Below are 19,736 nucleotides of genomic sequence, written 5' to 3'. Positions count from 1 at the left end.
AGTGAGGGAGGAATGCTGTGTCTAATGTCAGATGGAGTCAGCTCACAAATGTTTGTACAGAATCATTCCTTTGTCAATATGGAAGGGCAGGAGAGGTTCCTGGGAATGCCAGAGAGCATCAACAAAGCAGATATTTTAAAAGAGACTTTTCTTCTCTCTACAAGTAGCCTGTAAGTCATAAACAAATCCACCCATCACCTAAGTGACTATAGGCGCTGATGGCCTTACCACTGCCCAGTCCCCACCCCAGCCCACCTTTATGGGGATGGCTTTTCCCCTTGACGCCTACCGGCAAATGATCATTTTGAACCTGGCTTTATCTGGACACAAACATTCAGGGAGTGGGGAGGCACGACTACTCTGGGGTGATTTGCCCTGAGCTGTAGAAGGGAGGCAGGCATCCAGACAGGTGGCAAAGAAGTTCTGTGCTCACCCCAAGTGAATGTGGCACCAAGCAGCAGCAAGAACTAAGCCATACCTGAGCAGGGTCTGGGAAATGCTCGAGGCCAAAGCCAGCCCATGGAAAAAGTCAGCCCAGGTAGAGCCCAAAGATGGCCTGGAGAGCCTCCCAGGTGAGCTGCAGGCAGAGCAATTACTCCGGACAGATGACCCTGCTTATAGAGCAAATGGTGGCAGTGGCAGTGGTGGCAGTGAACAGGCAGCAGAGGGCAGGGCCTGAGAAGTGAGTCAACTTGGCAAGGTTAGGCCAAGCCATTCAGAAGATGTAGCTCAGACCTCAAGCTACAATGTGGACACAAGGTGGTGCCTGGGCATCTCAGCCTTCTGGGCACAGGGCACCAAAGCCTACCAGAAACCAGTGGGTACCTTCTCCTTACCTCTTTCTGGTGATACTTGATTGCCACCTTTAGCTTGGCCAGGTCATGGCACTTCTGGGGGTCTAGGTCCTCGGCATGGTCATCGCGATGGTTCAGGATGATCTCTAGCTCCCGGGAGCTGCGGGCCTGGTCCAGGAGGTCCTTGGCAAAGCGCTTGCACTGCTGAGAGAGCTCCTCATACTCAGTCTTAAACTCATTCTCCACCTTGCTGAGCTCCTTGAGCTCCCACCCCAAGCGGAAGGCAGTCAGGATGGGGTCCTCGCTGGACAGGGCGATGAGTGAGGGGCTGGCCAGGGCCTTGTAGATGTTGAGGCGGGAGCGTGAGTGCCGTAGGCTGTCCACCTCTGAGCTGGACACGCACTCCACACAATTGCAGCGAATCTGGTGGGGCCGTGGGATGGTGACCCGGCGTTGGACAAGCAATTTGATTATCTCATAGTTGTTGGTGTGGGCAGCCAGCATGATAGGCGTAATATCTGGGGTGAACTCTGAGAACTGGGTGTCCATCATCAGAGTGGGAACCTAGGGAGACAAGGGAGAAGCAGCAAGAATTGTTAAGATCAAGACTTGATGAGAGAGGTACATGTTCAATGAGGGCCCAGAGTGTGGTGGTAAAGTGTGTGTGTTTGTGAGTGTGTGTGTGTGTGTGTGTGTGTGTGTCCGTGTATGTGTGTGTATGTGTGGGTCTGTGTATGTGTGTGTATGTCTTTGTGTATGCATATGTGTGTGTGTGTGTGTGTGTAACATTTGCACTTATATCTACCATCAGGAAAATGGACACAAACTACATGAGTCAACCAGTACCCTCTGAACTCTTACCATGAGTGAAGCACCATTTCAGCTGCCATAGTGGATGCCATGTTAAGAGTCCCTGCCCCAGTTTTATTTGCTATTGGTATAATCTTAAGTAGAGCACTTAATCTCTCTGGGCCTCAGTTTTTCCATCTTTCAAGTGGGCTGCAATCCTAGGAGAAGCTTACTCCATAGGTAGAAATCACAGGCTATGCAGAAGGAAGGGCCCATCTCATTCCAATGTCCTTCACAGAAGAGGACATAGCTCTCAGGCCAGAGAAGGGACGCTTTCCTTTGCTCCAGCTTTATGAGGGATGTATTCACTTTGGGCCAGTGAGGAACCTCAGAGTGATGCCATGGCTTGCTCATGGTCCCATAACAGGAGCCAGAGCCAAAATTCCTAGCCAGGTCTTCAGAGCAAAGACGACATCCGTCTCATGCCACAGGAGGGGTGATGGCATCATGATGGAAGGCAGTGCCAAATGGGTGACCTCAGCCAGTGGTGTTGGCCTGGCTATAGGAGGTAAGCAAAGCCTGGAAGAGGAGGTGGCCTTAAGCAAGGCCTCCAGGGATGGAATGGCTGCTGTTTGGGGGGTTGCCATGGTTCATAATGTATATTCTGAAGCTTAGCACTGTATTTGCTTTTCCAAAAGGGTGAGAGAGGGCACAGATCAGGGTATCACACACTTCTGACCTAGATCTCAGGTTACCTAGTCCAGCCCTGTCACTTTACAGGCAAGGAATCTGGGCCCAGATAGAAGTGATTTGCCCAATGTCATATAGGGAGTAGGGGGTAGGGTTGTGATTTGAACCCAGGTTTTCTCAGCCCAAATATGGGAGTTTCTAGACCAGCAAGAAAGAGTTAAAGCAGCCCAGACTCCAGAGCGAACTTTGTGGGCCTCCCCCAGAACAAATGTGCAGGAGCAGGGAGCCAGCCCTGCCTTGGAGAGGGCCACTTGGAGAAGAGAGCTCGTCATGCCCGCTCTCCCCTTACTTTGCTCGGTCATGGCATAACACCCATAAAGGGTAGTGATAATAATACTGACTTCTTGCTATTGTCACAAGGTCACTATGAGGATGAGCAGAAGTGACCACAAAGTGCCACAAGTAGCAATCCTTACACTTGACCATGGGCTTCCCCAGAGATTAGGCTCTCATCCCTTTCCCGGTGCCTGGCTCTGGTCTTTCTGTCCCCAGTGTCCAGCATAGTGCCTAGCATGTAGCAGATGTTTGGTGTTAAATAAGTGATTATTAGACAAGCGAAGACAGGAATTCTGGACCCCAGTAGGAGAGACGGTACATATAAGCACCACGCCATGACTTAGTCTCCACTGTTCTTCCAGGCCTAACTTTTAGCTCTCATTTCCTGTCTCTTCAATATGCCATGGAGATGACGGTCTGCTCCCTCAATGCCTAGGGCCAGCTCTGCGATTGCGAGCACCCACTTGAGGGTCAGATTGGGGTCAGGTGGGGAATTGGATTGGATTATTTTCTAATGCAGTTTGCTTTCTCTCAGGACTGCAAGTCATACCATGTGCTTCTGGTCTCCCATTAGAAATTGACTTCTGAGAAGAAAAAAACAATAGTGTGGAGGAGCTTGTGGCCAATGGTGTGTGTGGGGGGGCGGTTGCTCAGTTTGGGGGCTCAGACCAAGGTGAGCCATGGGGATGAATGGGAGGCCTTTCCTTTCCAGCCTCGCTTTGGGGCCTTTGGGAGTTTGGAATGGGACTCCTCCATCCTATCGAATACAAGGCCACCCCCATTCAAGCTCCAGTGTCTCCCTTGGGACTCCAGGATCAACTGAAAAATGTTCTGGGGGCGCTGAAAGGTTTTCCGGAGCTGCTTCTCCCTTCCCTTCTTTGCAGTCTATGATCCAGCAGCGGCCCTCCAGCTGCTCCTCCAACATGACACCCCATTTACTGACTTGGGGCCCTTTTGGGGCTGTCTCTTTGTCCTCACCTCCACCTCCTGGCTTCCTTCTCCAGATTCCACGGGAGGCCTTTCCCCAGCCCCCTTTCTGGGCACTTCTTCCACGTCACCCTGTCTATGACTTGTTGGCAGCCATTGGTTGCAGGGTTTCTCCCCCTTTGGCTTGGGGGCTCCTGGAGGGCAGGGACTCTTTTTTTTATTTTTTGTTTGCTCTTTTTTGTTTCCCCAGGCTTGACATAGTACCTGGCACATAGTAGGCACTTGATAAATGCTTGTTGACTGACTAGCATACAGCAGTCACTTAATAGATGCCTGGTGTTAAATGCTCAAACCCAGGGGCAGGCAGCTGTCCCTGATGTCACTCTGATGTCACCTATCTGTGACGATACAGACAGAATAAGCTTGGGCTTGAGGTGGCTTCTCTTAGATCTCAGCTCAATTCTGGTGACAGATGGGAATGGAGGAAGATACCATCTCCCCCACTCCCACAGACTGTCCAGAATTCTCCCAAGGTCACTTTTCTCAAGTAGTCCTAATAATAGCCATCTGGACCTTGAATCACCCATGTTCACTTCTGATACTTACTGTCTGCATGACCCTGGGTAAGTTGCTGAACCTGTCTGCCTCAGTTTCCTCATCTGTAAAGTGGGGTTAACAATACCGGGTTGTACCCACCTGACAGGGCTGTGGTGAGGCTCACACAGGAGGCTAATATGTAAAGCAAATTATAGAAAGGTTATTGTGATTAACTGACACATATTTCTAATTGGAATTCTCAAGGACCCTATTGTTCCCAGTCTCTGTGGAACGGATTTATTGTCGAAGGAATGGGCAATCAGAGGCTGGTTAGGCCCACCAAATTCCCCACAATGCACCTGACATACGACCTTTGTTTACCAGGATCCTCTTCCCAGCCTGCTTCTGGGGACTTCCAGCCTGACGGGCAGCTAGCCAGAGCAGTGGGGCAGGCAGAATCCCCTCCCCCAACAACGCCTCCCAATAAAGCCAAAGGTCAGTGTTCTCTAGCAAGGCAAAGAAATGTTTACACTCTATTCTGTGGGCATAAAGACTGATGACGTATCTGAGCTGCTCCTCTCAACAGTGTAAGGAACTCGAGGTGTGGAAACTCTCCACCAATATAGATCAGCCACTCCTCTGTGACTGATGGTACTAGTGAGTCTCCTGGGGCATCAGGAGGCGCTGCCATAGTAGCTAAGGAAGAAGGAGCCATAGGAGTTAAGTTCAAATTCAACAAAGACATATCAAGCACTTCCGATATACCCAGCAATGTGCTAATTGCTAGGAATAAAAAGAAGGAAAAGAAATACAGTCCTTGCCCTCAAGGACCTTCCAATCTAATTTGTTGTTGTTCAGTCATGTATGACTCTCTGTGATACCACTGGGGGTTCTCTTGGCGGAGATACTGGAGTGGTTTGCTATTTCCTTCTCCAGCTCATTGTACAGATGAGGAAACTGAGGCAAACACAGTGAAGTGACTTGCCCAGGGTCACACAGCTAGGACTTACCTGAGGCTGGATTTGAACTCAGGTCTTCCTGACTCCAGGCCCAATGCTCTGTGCACTATGGCACCACCAAGCTGCCCCTAACAACCTAATGGGGAAGACTACAGGAGGAAATTGTGTGTATGTGTGGGGGGAACTAGGGTGGGGAGTGGTGTGGAATTGAGGTCAAGCAGAGCTGCAGATGGAAGGTACGAAGTCCACTCTCTGCCCTCTAGAATGGAAGGCTCTGGGCAGAGCTGAGCACCCTACCCTGCAGTTAGGGGAGAGAAGGCCGAGGGAGGGGGAGGGTTCTGAACATCCAAGGCTGACTTAAGGATTTCTGGCGATCTGTGGAGTTGAGGCCAAGCTTCACTGGGTGCTGGGGTTCACAGCCAGCCTGCAAGGGAGGAAGGAGTGAGGAGTGAACATGTGGCAGGAAGTAGAGAAATGGGATGAAGATGACTTTTTTTGAGAATCTCTGCTGTGACAAGGAGACAACTTGAGATGGCAGCTTGAGGGAGGGGTTTTATAGGTTGGGAGGCCAGTCTGTTTGTGGGGAAGGAAGAAACTGGAGATGAGAGGTGGTGATGGTGAAAGGTATAAGTTCCCAGAGTCTCAGATAAACTGCCAGCCATGTGCCAGGCATATTGCTGTCTGTTGGTAATGGGGCACCATGCCACCCAACAGAGACACTGATGTCCCTGGCTTAGTCATGTCACCCTACCTGCCCCATCTGGTGGCCCCTTCCCTTTAATGTGCTTTGGATGTGGTTTACCTATCCCTGACCCTAGATGGACGTGTATGTGTGTTCATGTATGCTGTCTCTTTCACAGGATCTGGAGCTCCTTGAGGCCAGGCCTCAGAGAAATGCTTGCAGTCCAGTGAGACTCCCAGGTATCCTTTTCAGAATACTGCCCTCAGCTTGTACTGGTCACGTTGGGTTTTGGACCCTAACTTTCAGACTTTGTGCTCGCCCTTTTTGACATTCAGCCTGTTAGACTGAGCTCTGTATTCTAGAGAGTTTTTGGGGGTTTGGCCTTTATCTTTTCTCCTAGAGTCACTAGGAGGTACCTGACACTTTGTGGGCAGGGTGTTTGTGACAGGAGCAGAACCATGCTTTGGAAACCCTGGTGGGGCGGTGGAACCCCAGTAGAAGATGGAGCCGATGGGAAGGAGAGGCAAGAGGTTGGTGGGGACCTGTACCGATTCCTTGTGGAGGAGTGAGCAAATATTATGAAGGGAGAGAAAATATGGAAGGGAGAAAATCTGATCTGGCAAGTGCTCACAATAGATCATGGTTACCTCTTATTAATAATCACCAATCCAAGCTGCCTCTGATGGTAGAGCTAGAAGGCCCTTCGGTCATGTCTAGTTCAATCCTTTGGCTCTGGTCTGGAGTCCTGCCTCTTTCCCCCCTCCCCAGAGCCCTGCTCCTGAAGCTCAGTATGGCCTGCTAGACTACCCTTACATTGGCCACTGCCTGCCTGCTCTTCTGGCCCCACAGGGCTGCCTGAATTTCTCAGAAATTTCCCATAATCTTTTGAAAATTTAGGGTTTTAGGGGTGGAGCCAAGATGGCAGAGGAAAAGGATGAACCTCCTCTAGCTCTCCCCCAATAGTTCATAAAATTCCTAAAAAAAATGACTCTAAACAAATTCTGGAGCAGCAGAAGCCACAAAATGATAAAGAGAAAGAGATTCCCAGCCCAAGATAGCCTAGAAGGCCGACAGGAAAGGTCTATTGCACCAGGCTCAGAGTGGAGTACAGCCCAGTCTTGGTGCACAGCATGGCACGGACAGGACTGGAACAGGTTTCAGGGCACTGAATCATGGGCAACTGCTGTTCCCAAATTTCTCAACCCACAAATGCCAAAGGCTGCTTCAGAGGTCAGTAAGAAAACTCTTTTACCTGGGTGAGAGGGGAGCATGATCTGGCTCCAGCCCCAGCCCCAGGATGGTGGCAGTCACTGTGGCACCAGCATCCACTTTTGGAGCCCTCAGCCTAAAGACCCTGGGGGAATTGAGCAGGTGATCTTGGTCTCAGTCCTGAGCAGTGGTCCATGGGTGAAGAGGAACTCTGGTGTGGTAGAGCTGGTGGTGGCTTTGGAGAGGGAATCATAGTTACAGTTCCAGGACAAAAAAGAGTGCTTGTGGTTGTTCACAGACCAAAGTTCAGGCCATGAGAGGAGTAAACTCCTCTCCCTTGATTATGCCACCCTGGAGGAACTGAGAACTTACAGGTCCCTAGAGATATCTCAGAGAATAGCTTCACAAAACCTCTGAAAGGGTAGTATACCCTCTACTTGACAAAGGACTCAAAAGTCAAGTAACTGGCTGAGAAAACACCCCAACAAGAGAAAAATAAGACTATAGAAGGTTACGTTCTCGGTGAAAATGTATTTTCTCCCATCCTTTCGAATGAGGAAGAGCAAAGCATATCATCAGAGGAAGACAGCAAGGTCAAGGCTTCTACATCCAACAACTCCAAAAAAAATGCAATGGACTCAGGTCATGGAAGAGCTCAAAAAAGATTTTGAAAATCAAGTAAGAGAGGTGGAGGAAATTGGGAAGAGAAATGAGAGTGACACAAGAAAATCATGAAAAGCTAGTCAACAGCTTGCTAAAGGAGATCCAAAAAAATGCTGAAGAAAACAACACCTTTAAAAATAGACTAACCCAAATGGCAAAAGAAGTCCAAAAAACCAATGAGGAGAAGAATGCCTTAAAAAGCAGAATTGGCCAAATGGAAAAGGAGGTTCAAAAGCTCACTGAAGAAAATAGTTCTTTAAAAATTAGAATGGAACAGATGGAGGCTAATGATTTTATGAGAAACCAAGAAATCACAAAGCAAAACCAAAAGAATGAAAAAAATGGAAGATAATGTGAAATATCTCATTGGAAAAAAAACTGACCTGGACAATAGATCCAGGAGGAATAATTTAAAAATTATTTGTCTACTTGAAAACCTTGATAAAAAAAGAGCCTAGACATCATTTTCCAAGAAATTATCAAGGAAAACTGCCTTGATAGTCTAGAACTAGAAGGTAAAATAGAAATGGAAAGAATTCACTGACCACCTCTTGAAATAGATTCCAAAAGGAAAATTCTTAGGAATATTGGAGCCAAATTCCAGAGTTCTCAAGTCAAGGAGAAAATATTACAAGCAGGCCAGAAAGAAAAATTCGAGTATTGTGGAAATACAATCAGGATAACACAGGATTTAGCAGCTTCCACACTAAGGGATCAAAGGATATTCCAGAGGTCAAAGGAGATAGGATTAAAACCAAGCATCACCTACCCAGCACAATTGAGTATAATACTTCAGGGGAAAAAGTGGAATTTCAGTGAAATAGAGGACTTCCAAGCATTCTTGTTGAAAGACCAGAGCTGAATAGAAAATTTGACTCTCAAATATAAGAATCAAGAGAAACATGAAAAGGTAAACAGGAAAGAGAAGCCCTAAGGAACTCATTAAAGTTGAACTGTTTACATTCCTACATGGAAAGATGCTATTTGTAACTCATGAGACCCTTTTCAGCATTAGGTTCATTAAAGGGAATACATACACACATACACACACATATATGTGTGTGTAGGTATGTATGGGTATGTATGTGTGTGTATATTATATGTATGTAGGTTTGTATGTGTACATAGATGTATGTGTGTATGTATATAAATATACATAGAGGATACAGAGTGAGCTGAATATGAAGGGAGAATACCTAAAAAAATTAAAATTTACTATTGAGTGGAATGTACAAGGAATAAGCGAAAGGGAGAGTCAGAATGTAGCAAATCATCTCACATAAAAGAGGCAAGAAAGAGCTTTTACAATGGAGGGGAAGATAAAAGAAAGTAAATGAGCCTTACTCTCATGGGATTTGGCTTAAGGAGCGAATAACATGCACACTCAATTGGATGTGGAAATCTATTTTATCCTGCAGGAAGGCAGGGGAGAAGGGGATAGGAGAGGGAAGATAATAGAAGGGACAGCAAATTGGGGAAAGGAATAATCAGAAGCAAACATTATTGTGGGAGGACAGGTCAAGGGAGAGAACGGAAAAAATGAAGAGCAGGATAGGACAGAGGGAAATGTGGTTAGTCTTTCCCCAACATAACTATTATGGAAGTCTTTTGCATTCTTACACATATATGACCTACAGTGACTTGCTTGTTTTCTCAATGAGGGTGGGTGGGGAGGGAGGAAGGGAGAGAATATAGAACTCAAAGCTTTAATAATGAATGTTAAAAATTGTTTTAGCATGCAACTGGAAAATAAGATATACAGGCAGTGGGGTATAGAAATCTATTTTGCCCTACAGGAAAATAGAAGGGAAGGGAATGGAAGAAGAGGGGTGTAAGAGAAGGGAGGACAGACTGGAGAAAGGGGTGGAGGGGTGCATGGTGTCCTGGGATGGGGGGTGGGGAGACATGGGAAGAAAATTTTGAATTCAAATTCTTGTGGAAGTGAATGTTGAGAACTGAAAAATAAATATATATTTAAAAGAAAATTTAGGACTTTTTATGTCTCTTTTGTTAATTTTCTTTTTATTAGGAAAAGCTGCAGAATTCTCATCTAATAGACTTCAGTTTCTTCACCTATAAAATGGGATAGCATTACTTTTAAGACCTACCTGACAAGGTCATTGTAAAGGTCTTTTTAATTCAATAAAAGTAAAAAAAATAAGCCCAAAATGCCAGACATAGATTCAGAAAGCTTGGGTTCAAATTCAGACTCCCCTACTCACCCGTGTAACTCCAGGCAAGGCGTTTCCCTTTTTCATCCCAGACAGGAGCTCTAGGTCCCTAACTTGGGTCATGACATGAAGTTGGAACAGATGACCTTTAAGGGCCCTACTAGCTCTGGGCCTATAACCCTATGACCTCAATGAGGGCAGGAAGCTGCCTTTTGCTTCTTCCAAGTAGCAACAGTCATAGGTTTCCCACTGGGAGCCCCATTTGCTGGACTCTGCCTTCCAGGATTGACTTTTGGGAGAGGTAGCATCAGTCTGGGCCATGGTGGGTCTCTCAAAAGAACAAAGAGCATGGCTGCCTTCTCAGGAGACTTCAGGCTGCCAACAGGTCTCTGCTCAGCAAGTTGACATGAGCAGGCGATTTGTGGGGACACTGTGGCCAAGAAGAAATTACGGGGTTGGCTAAAGCACTTTTTAAAAAAGCACGTTCTGTGGCTTAAGTTGTATCTGCGTGCCACTGCTCAGTTGTGGAAGGGTTTCTTCCCACGGTCCAGGGGCTGAGTCCCCACAAAGGTCCTTGAACGTTTTGGTGATCTCCTCTATTTAATCATCTATTTTCCCTTCACCACCTCAGGAAAAGAAAATGTTTTCCCCACATAATTTCCCTTCCTCTGATACCACTTACTATTTCTTGGCTTAGAAAGAGCAGCTGCATTTACAACAAGCTGAGGATAGTGTGTCCTGACCATGGCAGAATGTATTCTTCTTCCTCCTTCTCCTCTTCCTCTTGGGCCTCCTGTGCTTTGTTCTCCTGCCCCCTGCTACTCTTTGCCCCCTACTTCTTGCCACCCATGGCTTAGGGCCTATTAGCCTCCCAGAGGAAAGAGCAGTGCTACAGGATGGTGGTAGCTGCCTGACCCTTCTTTATGGGGCAGTCAACAAACATTTACTAAGTGCTTATTATGTGCCAGGACTGGGGAAAGTGAGGTCCCATGGGGGATACAGACAATCCTCCACAGAACTGCCATGTGCATGGGTCTGACCACATCACTCTCCCCCTCCAAAAGCTTCAGAGGCTCCTCCTATGGCCTCCAGGCTACACCAATGCAAAATCCTAATGGGGTCATATTCCTTCTCATCAGATACTTTATGATCTACTTGTTACTCAATATGATATTTCAGTTCCCACCACCATACTTTTGCAAAGGTGGACCTCCTCCCTACTCCTACCTCTCACTTCATGCCTGGAATGTCCTCCCTTCTCCCCTCTGTCTTAGCTTCCTTACCTCCTTTCAAGGCTCAGCCATCTCTTATATAAGGTCTTTTATGATCCCCATACCCTAGCCCCTCAAATTATTTACTATTTTAAAAAAATATCTGTGTATATGTTGTCTCCCCAGTGCCCCCTGGTCTTTGAATCTGTGGAGCCTAGCACAGTGCAGGTAAACAGTGGGAACTCAATAAATCTTGGTGGATTGGATTGTGAGAAAACTACACTACCTTAAATGATTATTTTAAGCAAGAAGATCTTAAGCTGAGATGTGCTTAGTTAGAGATCACTTTATGCAGCCTTTCAAGGTTTAAATAATATCCCTGGTTTGGATGAAGGAACTGAGGACCAGAAAGGTTCAGTGACTCATCCAAGGCCACAGAGATCACAGCCACCGGAGCTGAGATCCAAAACAGGCTGCCTGATTCCAATGTCAGTGCTCTGACTGATACAGTGGCCAGAGTGCTGGTCCGGAAGACCCAAGTTCAATGCAGCCTCAGACAGCGCCTACCTGTGTGATCCAGAGAAAGTCATCTCACCTCTGCCTGCCTCAGTTTCCACATCTGTATAATGAACTGGTGGGATCTGATGCCCTCTAAGGTCCCTTCCAAGTCTAAATCTGTGATTCAATAATCAGTCTTGTAAACCAGAGAGATTCTGAGCTCAGAAAGAACACCAAAAGGCAGAACTCATTCCCAAGGCTGGAGCAACCAGGGAGAACTTCCTAGAGGAGGCAACACTTGGTTTGCATTTTGAAAGGCAGCCTGAATTCAGAGAGGTAGAGGAAAGAAGGGAAAGCTTGAGCAGTGACACTGAGGCCAGAGACGTCAAGGCCATGACTCTGTTGCAGTCACTCCTAGATCCCTCCCACTGCTGCGTTTATAATAAATGACTGTGCGTGAACATACCCAGACACACTGGAAAGAGTACTAGGCTTGAGATCTGAGGCCATGGGTTTGAGGTTTGCTTCAAATAGGAACTAGCTGTGTGACTTTGGGGAGAGCCGCAACCTCTCAGAGCCCCAATTTCCTTATCTATTAGGTGGGGATGATCGTGTCCTACTTCCATCAATTCAATACACAGAGTTTGTGTTAAACACCTGCTCAGGCCTGGGTGCTGGTCCCTTAAGGAGCTTACATTAAATGCTGCTGACTCGATCCTCACAGGATTGTAGGCTCATGTGAAGAGCAAATGGGAAAAGGGTTGAGAAAGGGTTATGGTGAACACTGAGGCCATCAGCAGGTGAGAAGAATAAGTTTTCAATTAGCTGCCCCCCACCCAGACCTTTGGTAAGTATGGCTCTCTAGGTCTACTCAATGACCCTGGAGAGCCAAATCGGCAATTAGCTACATGGTGGCTTGATTGGGTTGGCAGGCCAGGCAAGCGGGGACCGCCATGTTTTCAATGAGACAGAGCCTGCTCAATCAATGACCCACTGAGAGCCGAAAGGTAAATGCCCATCTCCCTTCTCTATGGCACCTGTGGTATGTGATGACAGCTGGACTGGATATCAGTGTCTCAGCCCCAGGCTGGCTTTGGGGAAGTAACAGACTAGGGGCAGGAGAAGCTTCATTTTCAAGTCTAGCTTTGGCGATGACATGGGTCACTGGTCCAGTGGAGCAGCCCTTGGCTTGGAATTAGGATCCTGCCTCTAAGAGTCAGACTTTGTCTCCCCTTCCTCAGGAGGGTCCTTTCTCTAGGGTTCCAGTGGGTTCTGAGATTCACTAGATGGCCAAGTCACTAACGTCTGGGAATCGCGGTTTCTTCATCTATAAACTGGGAATAACTGTACCTAAGTTACCCACTTCACAGGGTTGTTGTAAGGAAATTAATATGTATTTACTAATCATTTCTCCCCATAGTAAATTAAAACTTCCTTGTGGTCAAGAACTTCTTGTATTTTTTGTATTTCTATAACCTAGCCTAGCACCTTACACATTTTTTTTTTGGTAGGAGAGGCCAAAGGGGGTTGGGGAATCCAGAGCCAGCTGAATTCATGTCCTGGTGTGGAAACTCCCTCCACTGATGCATACCAGCTTAACAAATCTGTAGCTTCGAGTTGCCTGGGACCCTTTGAGGTTGGATGATTGGTCCTTGTGTCTGTCAGAGGTGGGATTCAAAGGCAGGGTTTCCTGATTCCAAGGCTGGCTCCTTGATAAATCAATAAGTGCTTGTTGGACTGGCCAGGTCTAAGGTACAATAGAAGTGGGGCTCATTATCCTCAGAGCAAGAGCTGTTCATGGCTGGCCATCCCGAACAGGTGTTGTTCCCTGCCCCCTCCCCCCCCCAATGTGGGAGGCTCTTCTCAGAGCCAGCTGGTCCCTCTTCAGTTTGCTCTTTTGGTGTAGACCTAGGTTGCCATGGTCAAATCAAATAAGAGAATTGAAGTCATCCTCCTGGTCAGCCTGGAATAAAGACCAGCTCTTGGCCTACTCAATGACCCTGGAGAGCCAAACTGGCAGTTAGCTATATGGTGGCTTGATTGGGTTGGGGATTTGGGCAACGGTCTGAGAGTTTCCTCTGTAATATATATATAGTGAACTGCTTCCATTCTAGACGTTAGAGGGCCCTTTTCTATCAGGTGCCTTCAAATCATAGGGAAGGAAAAGAAATTTTTCTTTTCAGTGCAGACAGCTAAGAGTGGTCTCTAGAAGACCCTTTCTCCCGAAGCCTGCCATGTCAGCTCTCTACCTTGGGCTCAGGATGATACCAAGAGCTGTACCTGAGTGCTTCAGCCCTGGAGCTCGCTGTTCTTTGGCAAACTCTACAAAATTCCTAAACAGAATAAAGCCTCGCTCAGTGGAGGTGTTGAGACAGCTTTGCTAGCACATCAGGGAAGTCAGTGTGGATTCGAAGCCATCTGTCATGGACAAATGAGTAAGGATGGCAGACTCCAGAGAACCCTGGGAAGGGGCAGAGGCAGACAATGCTGGCATCTCTAGAGAAGTTTAGAAAGGCCACTGGACTTGAGCAAAGGCTTCTTGAGGGCTTTTTTGGTTTGGGATCCACAGTGTCTACCACAGTGGGAAGCACATAGTAGGTACTTGGTAAATGCTTATTGAATGTTGAATTGAATACTGAATGTTGACCCCAAAGATTAAAGTCTCTAGTCAAATAAGGGAGCCAGCTATGGCAGGGTGGGGATGGAGAGGCACAAGGAAAAGCAAAGGAAGTGAGCAGAAGGTTTCCTCTGTCTGTCTGTCTCTCTCCCTCTTCCCCTCTCTGTGGCTGGTCAACTGACTGCCTTATTTATCCTTCTGCCTCTGGTCAGAGAAGAGTCCCGCAATAGGAAACTAAACCCACTAAGAAATGCTGAGAAAACCAGCTCACTGTGTGGCTTTGAGCAAGTCCCTTCTCCTCTCTGGACTAAGATGAAGAGGTCAGCCGAGATGGTCACTAAGTTTATTTCTAGGCTGAAAGGCCTTTGTTACTGACCTTTGTTCCTGAATTTCAAACCAGAATTGAGGGGTCTCAGTGGGCATCTAGTGGGCATCTACAGCCCAGTCAAGCAGCCATCTAGCCTTTGCTAGGAGGCCCAGATGAAGGGGAGCCCATCGCACTTTGGGCTGACTCTCACTGGGCCAAAGGTTTTCTTAACATCTCAGGCCCAAATCTGCCTCTTGGCAGCATCTCCCTCTTGTTCCTGGTTTGGCTCTCTGGGGCCCAGCAGAATCCCTTTTCCCTGGGACAACTCTTCAAATATTTCAAACCAACCGTCAGGTCCCCTCTCCCCTCTTCCTTTTGTCGATCCTCATATGGCAAGGTTTCAAAGCCCTCTACCAGCCTAAACTGAACCAAATCCTCCAGATGGGGTTTGATGGGGGCACCCTATGGGGCAATCACCTCCTTATTTCTGGTCAGCTTCCAATCCAGAATTAGAAATCCTAGCTTTATCAAGCACAAAGCTACAGAGGGATTGAGAACTTTACCAAGTGATACATGGACTCTCCCAGGCTTCCACTCCCAGAAGGGGACGTCCCCATCCCCATCCTCTCGCAGCCTTGTCCCTAGACCAGCTTTTCTCTAGTTGCCAGTTGTGCCAAGCTTCCTGGAAAGGAGGCTAAGCCAGTCTCAGTCACCTCCTGAGGGTGAATGATGAGAGAAATCAGAGAAAGCAGGAGAGAGGAAGGACAGGAAGGCAGTCAGGGCAACATGGTTGGGACTGAATGGCCCCTGCTGTCCCAAGTTGCAGTCCGTACCCATCCCCTCATGCCCCAAGGTGGTCCTCACCTGTTTCTCACCACTGGGCTTGCGGTAGCTGAGCAGCAGCTCCACAGCCCCGACCACCTCCTTGCGGATGGCGTAGAGCAGGGCGTCACCCACGTAGACGCTGTGGCTGAGTAACAGCTCCATGATCTCCAGGTTCTCATTCTCTATGGCGATGAGTAGGGCACTGCGGCCCAAGGGGTCCATGCAGTTGACGTTGACATTGTAGTAGATTTCGGCCTCATGCAGAACCTGCTTCACACTGGCATAATCACCCTTCTCCACGGCAGTGAGGAAGGCCTTCTCCTCCGCAGAGAGCTCAGCTTCTGCTCGCACAATCTGCAGTGGGATGCGGTCCCGGTAGGGAGAGTAGTTCACCTTTTTGTAGTAAAGTTGGGCCATGGTTCATAATGGCATAGAAACCTGGGTGGGGAGAGAAAGGGAGAACAGGCATGTGTCAAAGAGTCTCAGGGCCTCCAATGACAATGGGAGTGGACCCAAAAGGGAGGGGATATCTCGGGGCCAGTTGGTCACTGAGATCATACAAGATTGTAGAGTTAGAGGTGACCTAGGAGGCCCTCGGGGCAACTCCCCTCATTTTACAGAAAAGAAAACTGAGAAACTGCCCAGGGTCTAATAGAGAGTAAATGGCAGAGGCAGGACTGGGTCCCAGGGCCTCTGATTCCAGGATCTTTTGACTGTTGCCAAGACTCTCTCGACTGAAAAATCTGAAACATGTTTTCAGTACAGTATCTCTATCTAATCTTTCCATGTGTGAAAAAAGGAGCAAGGTGAGAAAGACAGGTAGCATCTTGTCATTCCTTTCCCCCAAACGAGGTAACCAAAGTGAGCTCTGGCTTGGGACCTCTGCTGGATGTAGACCCAGCAAATGGACATGAGCACACAAGGGAAAATCACTGGGCAGGTCCCAGTCCAAGTCACACAGCATTTAATGGTGCCAGCTTCAGTAACATAGGAAAGATTTCTTGAATGTCTGCTGTGTCCATCCTTGTTCCAGTCCCTGGGGATCCAAGGACACTTTGGACATAGCATCTCCCACTCACCCAAGCTCCCAACCGTGGAAGGCTGTCTGTCTCCTTCTCCCACACTCTGATCCAACCAATTTCTCCCTCCACACTACGGGATGGCTCACATCTGACTCCTCGTTACTCACACGGCCCAGATCACCCTAGATCAAGTCCTCACCACCTTTCATTAAAATGAACCACAACTCAACTTTACTACAAAAACCAGGATTTAAAACAGAATCCCAGGAAGTCTGTGTCTTCATCTGGGATCCAGTGGAGGAAGATGAATTGTGAGGTTATTGCAGTAACATCTAACAAGTTCAGTGCTAAACAATGAACAACCCAGCTCCCCTTGAAGTCCTGGAATGCCAGCCACCCTCTAAGAACTGGTCACCAGGCCAAGGAGCTTGGAGTTAGCCAGGCTCAACAGGGCGTTTATCAGGCACTAGCTTGTTTTTGTCTTTGTCCCCCTGGTGCCTAGGATGGAGCCTGGCACATAATGGAGGCTTCAGTGATTATTGAATTGAATGGTTATTTTCCTAAAATAACTAAACACACCACCACCTGCAGCCTGACCAGGGCAGAGGACTCCTGGTTCACCTCTCTGACTGCTCCTTCGTAGTTCTCTCTGGCCTTCTCTGTGTCTCTCTGTCTCTTCTACACAGAGAGACACCCCTCATCCTTATCTACTATCATAGTTTAATTATCATCTCTATATACATTATTCCCAGGCTTACATATCCAGCCTCAGTCTCTCCTCTGAGCTTTCAGTCCTAGGTAACTAATTCCCTATTGGCTATTTCAAACTGAATGTCCCAGAAATCTCTTAAACTTGCCATGTCTAAAACTAGACTCGTTTTCTTTTTTCCCTAAGCCTCCCCTTCTTCTGTGCTTTCCTCTTTCTGTTGAAGGTGCCACCATCTTCCTAATATTCAAGGTTCATTATGAATACTCTTCCTCACACACAATCAGTTGTCAGACTGACCTTCATAATGTCTCTTGCACCTGACCCCTTCTCTCTGATCCCACAGCTGCCACCTTAGGTCAGGCCCTCCCCTCGCCTCTTGTCTGAATTATTGCAGCAGCCTCTTAATTGGCTCCTGCCTCGAGTCTCTCCCCACTCCAGCCCATCCTATGATTTTCCCTAAGGACGGATCTGACAGTGTGTCTCCTCTACAAAGACAACTCCAGTAGTCTAGTGTTGGCTTTATGATCCAAACCCCCAGATTTCGATGTTAAAACTTGTCACATCCTGGCTCTGGCCCCATCCTTTCTGTGTTGGCCACACACTCTCTCAAACTACCTTGGATTTAACCACTTTGTATGTGTTCACATTTACTAGCTTCTCTTTATGCTGTATATAATTTCAATATCTACTGATCTTCCTCAGAATATAAACCCTTTGGAAGTAGAAATAATTTATTTTTTTTACTTGTTTCTCCAGTGTATAACACAGTGCATGGCACATAGTAAGTGCTTAATAAATACTTGTCGATGGACTGAGGGACAATCCCTACCTTTATTCTTGATGCTTTGGCTCCATTAATGAAGTCCTGGGTCAAATTTCTTTTCCTGGTGACTTTTGGGGGCTACTGTTACCTTTACCCAAAGGAAAAGCCAAGTCTACTGATTATTATTAAGCTTCCAGTCCACTCAGAGTCCCAAGGCTTCTTTATAGGCGATGCTTTGGGGCAACACCTCCTCTAATCCACACTTGTATGGTTCAGGTTTTGTGGGTCTCAAACACAGGACTTTACATTCTCTCCTCAGGCTATACTTTAATGCCTGAAATCTTACCATTAATAAGTTATCCCTTTGAGGAAAGATATCGTGGCTTCAGAAGGCCCCAGATAAAATGCAATGAGAAATGAAGTCCTTGTAAGCCATCAAGGACTTCCCTGCCTTAGGTCCTAGGGGCCACACCTAGGAAGCAGTGAGTTTTGAGGATCTAGGGTCAGGGAAGCTTTGTGGGACAAGTCCTAGCAAGAATTAGAAGGGGGGCCATTGTTTGGGAAGGGTAGGGTGGTGATAAGGGAGCTTGATGTATCCAGGCAAGCCTGGGAGAGGAGGAGGGTATGTGATTAGGATCAGTGAGGGAGAGAACTGGGGCCACTGAAGATGAGCTTTGCTAAGCATCAGCTATGGTCTTTGGGGAGTTACATCCTCAGCAGTGGAGGACGTTTTGACCTCTTCAGGACACTGAGGCAGACTTGACTTCCACTTCCCCACCTGAGTGGCTTGGGGATGATGGCAATATCTCTGGAGCCATGGACTTCCTTCCAGTTTGCAACCAAGACCCACAGTGCTGTTTTGGCAAGTCAGCCAGCCTGCTCATGGCCTGTGGTCCTGATGAGAGTAGAGCAGCTGCTGCCCCTCAGACCAGTCAACTTTGTCGGGCAGCCAGAGAGGCACCGGGAACTGTCTAATTAGGTGATTAAGATAATTGTTCTGCAATGGTCTTCTTGTACCAGATGGCCTCCCTTCTCTCTGTAACTCTGCTGCCAGAGCTCCCTGGCCTCTCACTGTCAGGAGCAGAAATCTCTCCATTTCTCTTTGTACATGTGTCTATGTTTATGGCTGTGTCTACAATGAAGACGTGGTCAACGGAAGTTCTGGTGAGGTAGCAGAATCTAGTGGGGGAGGGGAGAGGGTTGGCAACTTTTGTAAAGTGGTATGGCAAGACTCATTCATTCACTCATTCATTCATTCATTCGTTCATTCATACTCTTTCTTCATAAGGGTGACAATGACAAAGGGATGGATGTGGAAAGTGGTAGAGGTTGCCTGTAGGCATCTTGTGAGTCCATTAGGCTAAAGGAGTTGGCACCTGGCCAGTCAGATGTCCATGGGGCAGGAGGATAGGGAAGGGCATTGGCTTTGCTCCTTCAGTCCTACCACTTGTTCTACCCATCGACATCCATGTTTAGTGTAGGCACTTCCCTGCCAGCTTCTTTCCCTTGGTCTCTGCTATTGTGAAGCTGGCCTGGGCCATACCGACCTGGTATCTGTGGCCTCGTTAGGAAGCCCTTGCTCTGATTAGCCACTTGCAAAGGAATGTATTAAGCTCCTACTATGGGTACAAAAAGTTTAGGCTTACAAAATGTTTATGTTTACAAGTTATGTTTACAAAAAGTAAACAGTCTCTGCCCTCAGGGGGCTTATACTCTACGGGGGAGAGGAACAACAACATAATAGTTCTCATTTATTAAGCACCTACTATGTGTCAGGCACATGCTAAATGCTTTACAAATACCCCATTTGATCCTTACAGCACTGTGATGTAGGTGCTGTTATTATCATCCCTATCTTACAGTTGGAGAAACTGAGGCAAACAAAGGTTAAGTGACTTGCCCAAGGTCCCACAGCTAGGAAGTGAATGAGGGGGGATTTGAACTCAGGTCTTCCTGACTTCAGGACCAGTGATCTATCTACCATAGTGCCTTGGAGTCCAAAGGGTCATCTGCCTAACAACATACAC

The 19,736-nt window shown here is 47.4% G+C and overlaps 1 protein-coding gene across 1 annotated transcript in view; it reads right to left on the bottom strand.

Annotated features, from left to right (window-relative positions):
- Positions 1-15,647, bottom strand: part of TRPC5 (transient receptor potential cation channel subfamily C member 5) — a 72,529-nt gene extending 56,882 nt beyond the window's left edge. The window contains exons 1-2 of the mRNA XM_072626576.1: positions 15,255-15,647; positions 837-1,358 (exon numbers count right to left, since the gene is read on the bottom strand). Of these exons, the coding sequence (XP_072482677.1) occupies positions 837-1,358; positions 15,255-15,632 (900 nt within the window). The 5' untranslated portion in view covers positions 15,633-15,647. The remainder of the gene's footprint in view (positions 1-836; positions 1,359-15,254) is intronic.
- Positions 15,648-19,736: the final 4,089 nt, after the last annotated feature.

This window comes from Notamacropus eugenii, chromosome X (genome assembly GCF_028372415.1).
Source record: "Notamacropus eugenii isolate mMacEug1 chromosome X, mMacEug1.pri_v2, whole genome shotgun sequence".
NCBI classification, from domain to species: Eukaryota; Metazoa; Chordata; class Mammalia; order Diprotodontia; family Macropodidae; genus Notamacropus; species Notamacropus eugenii.
Note: the sequence above shows the minus strand (reverse complement) of the source record. Positions and strands in the feature narration are given on the sequence as shown.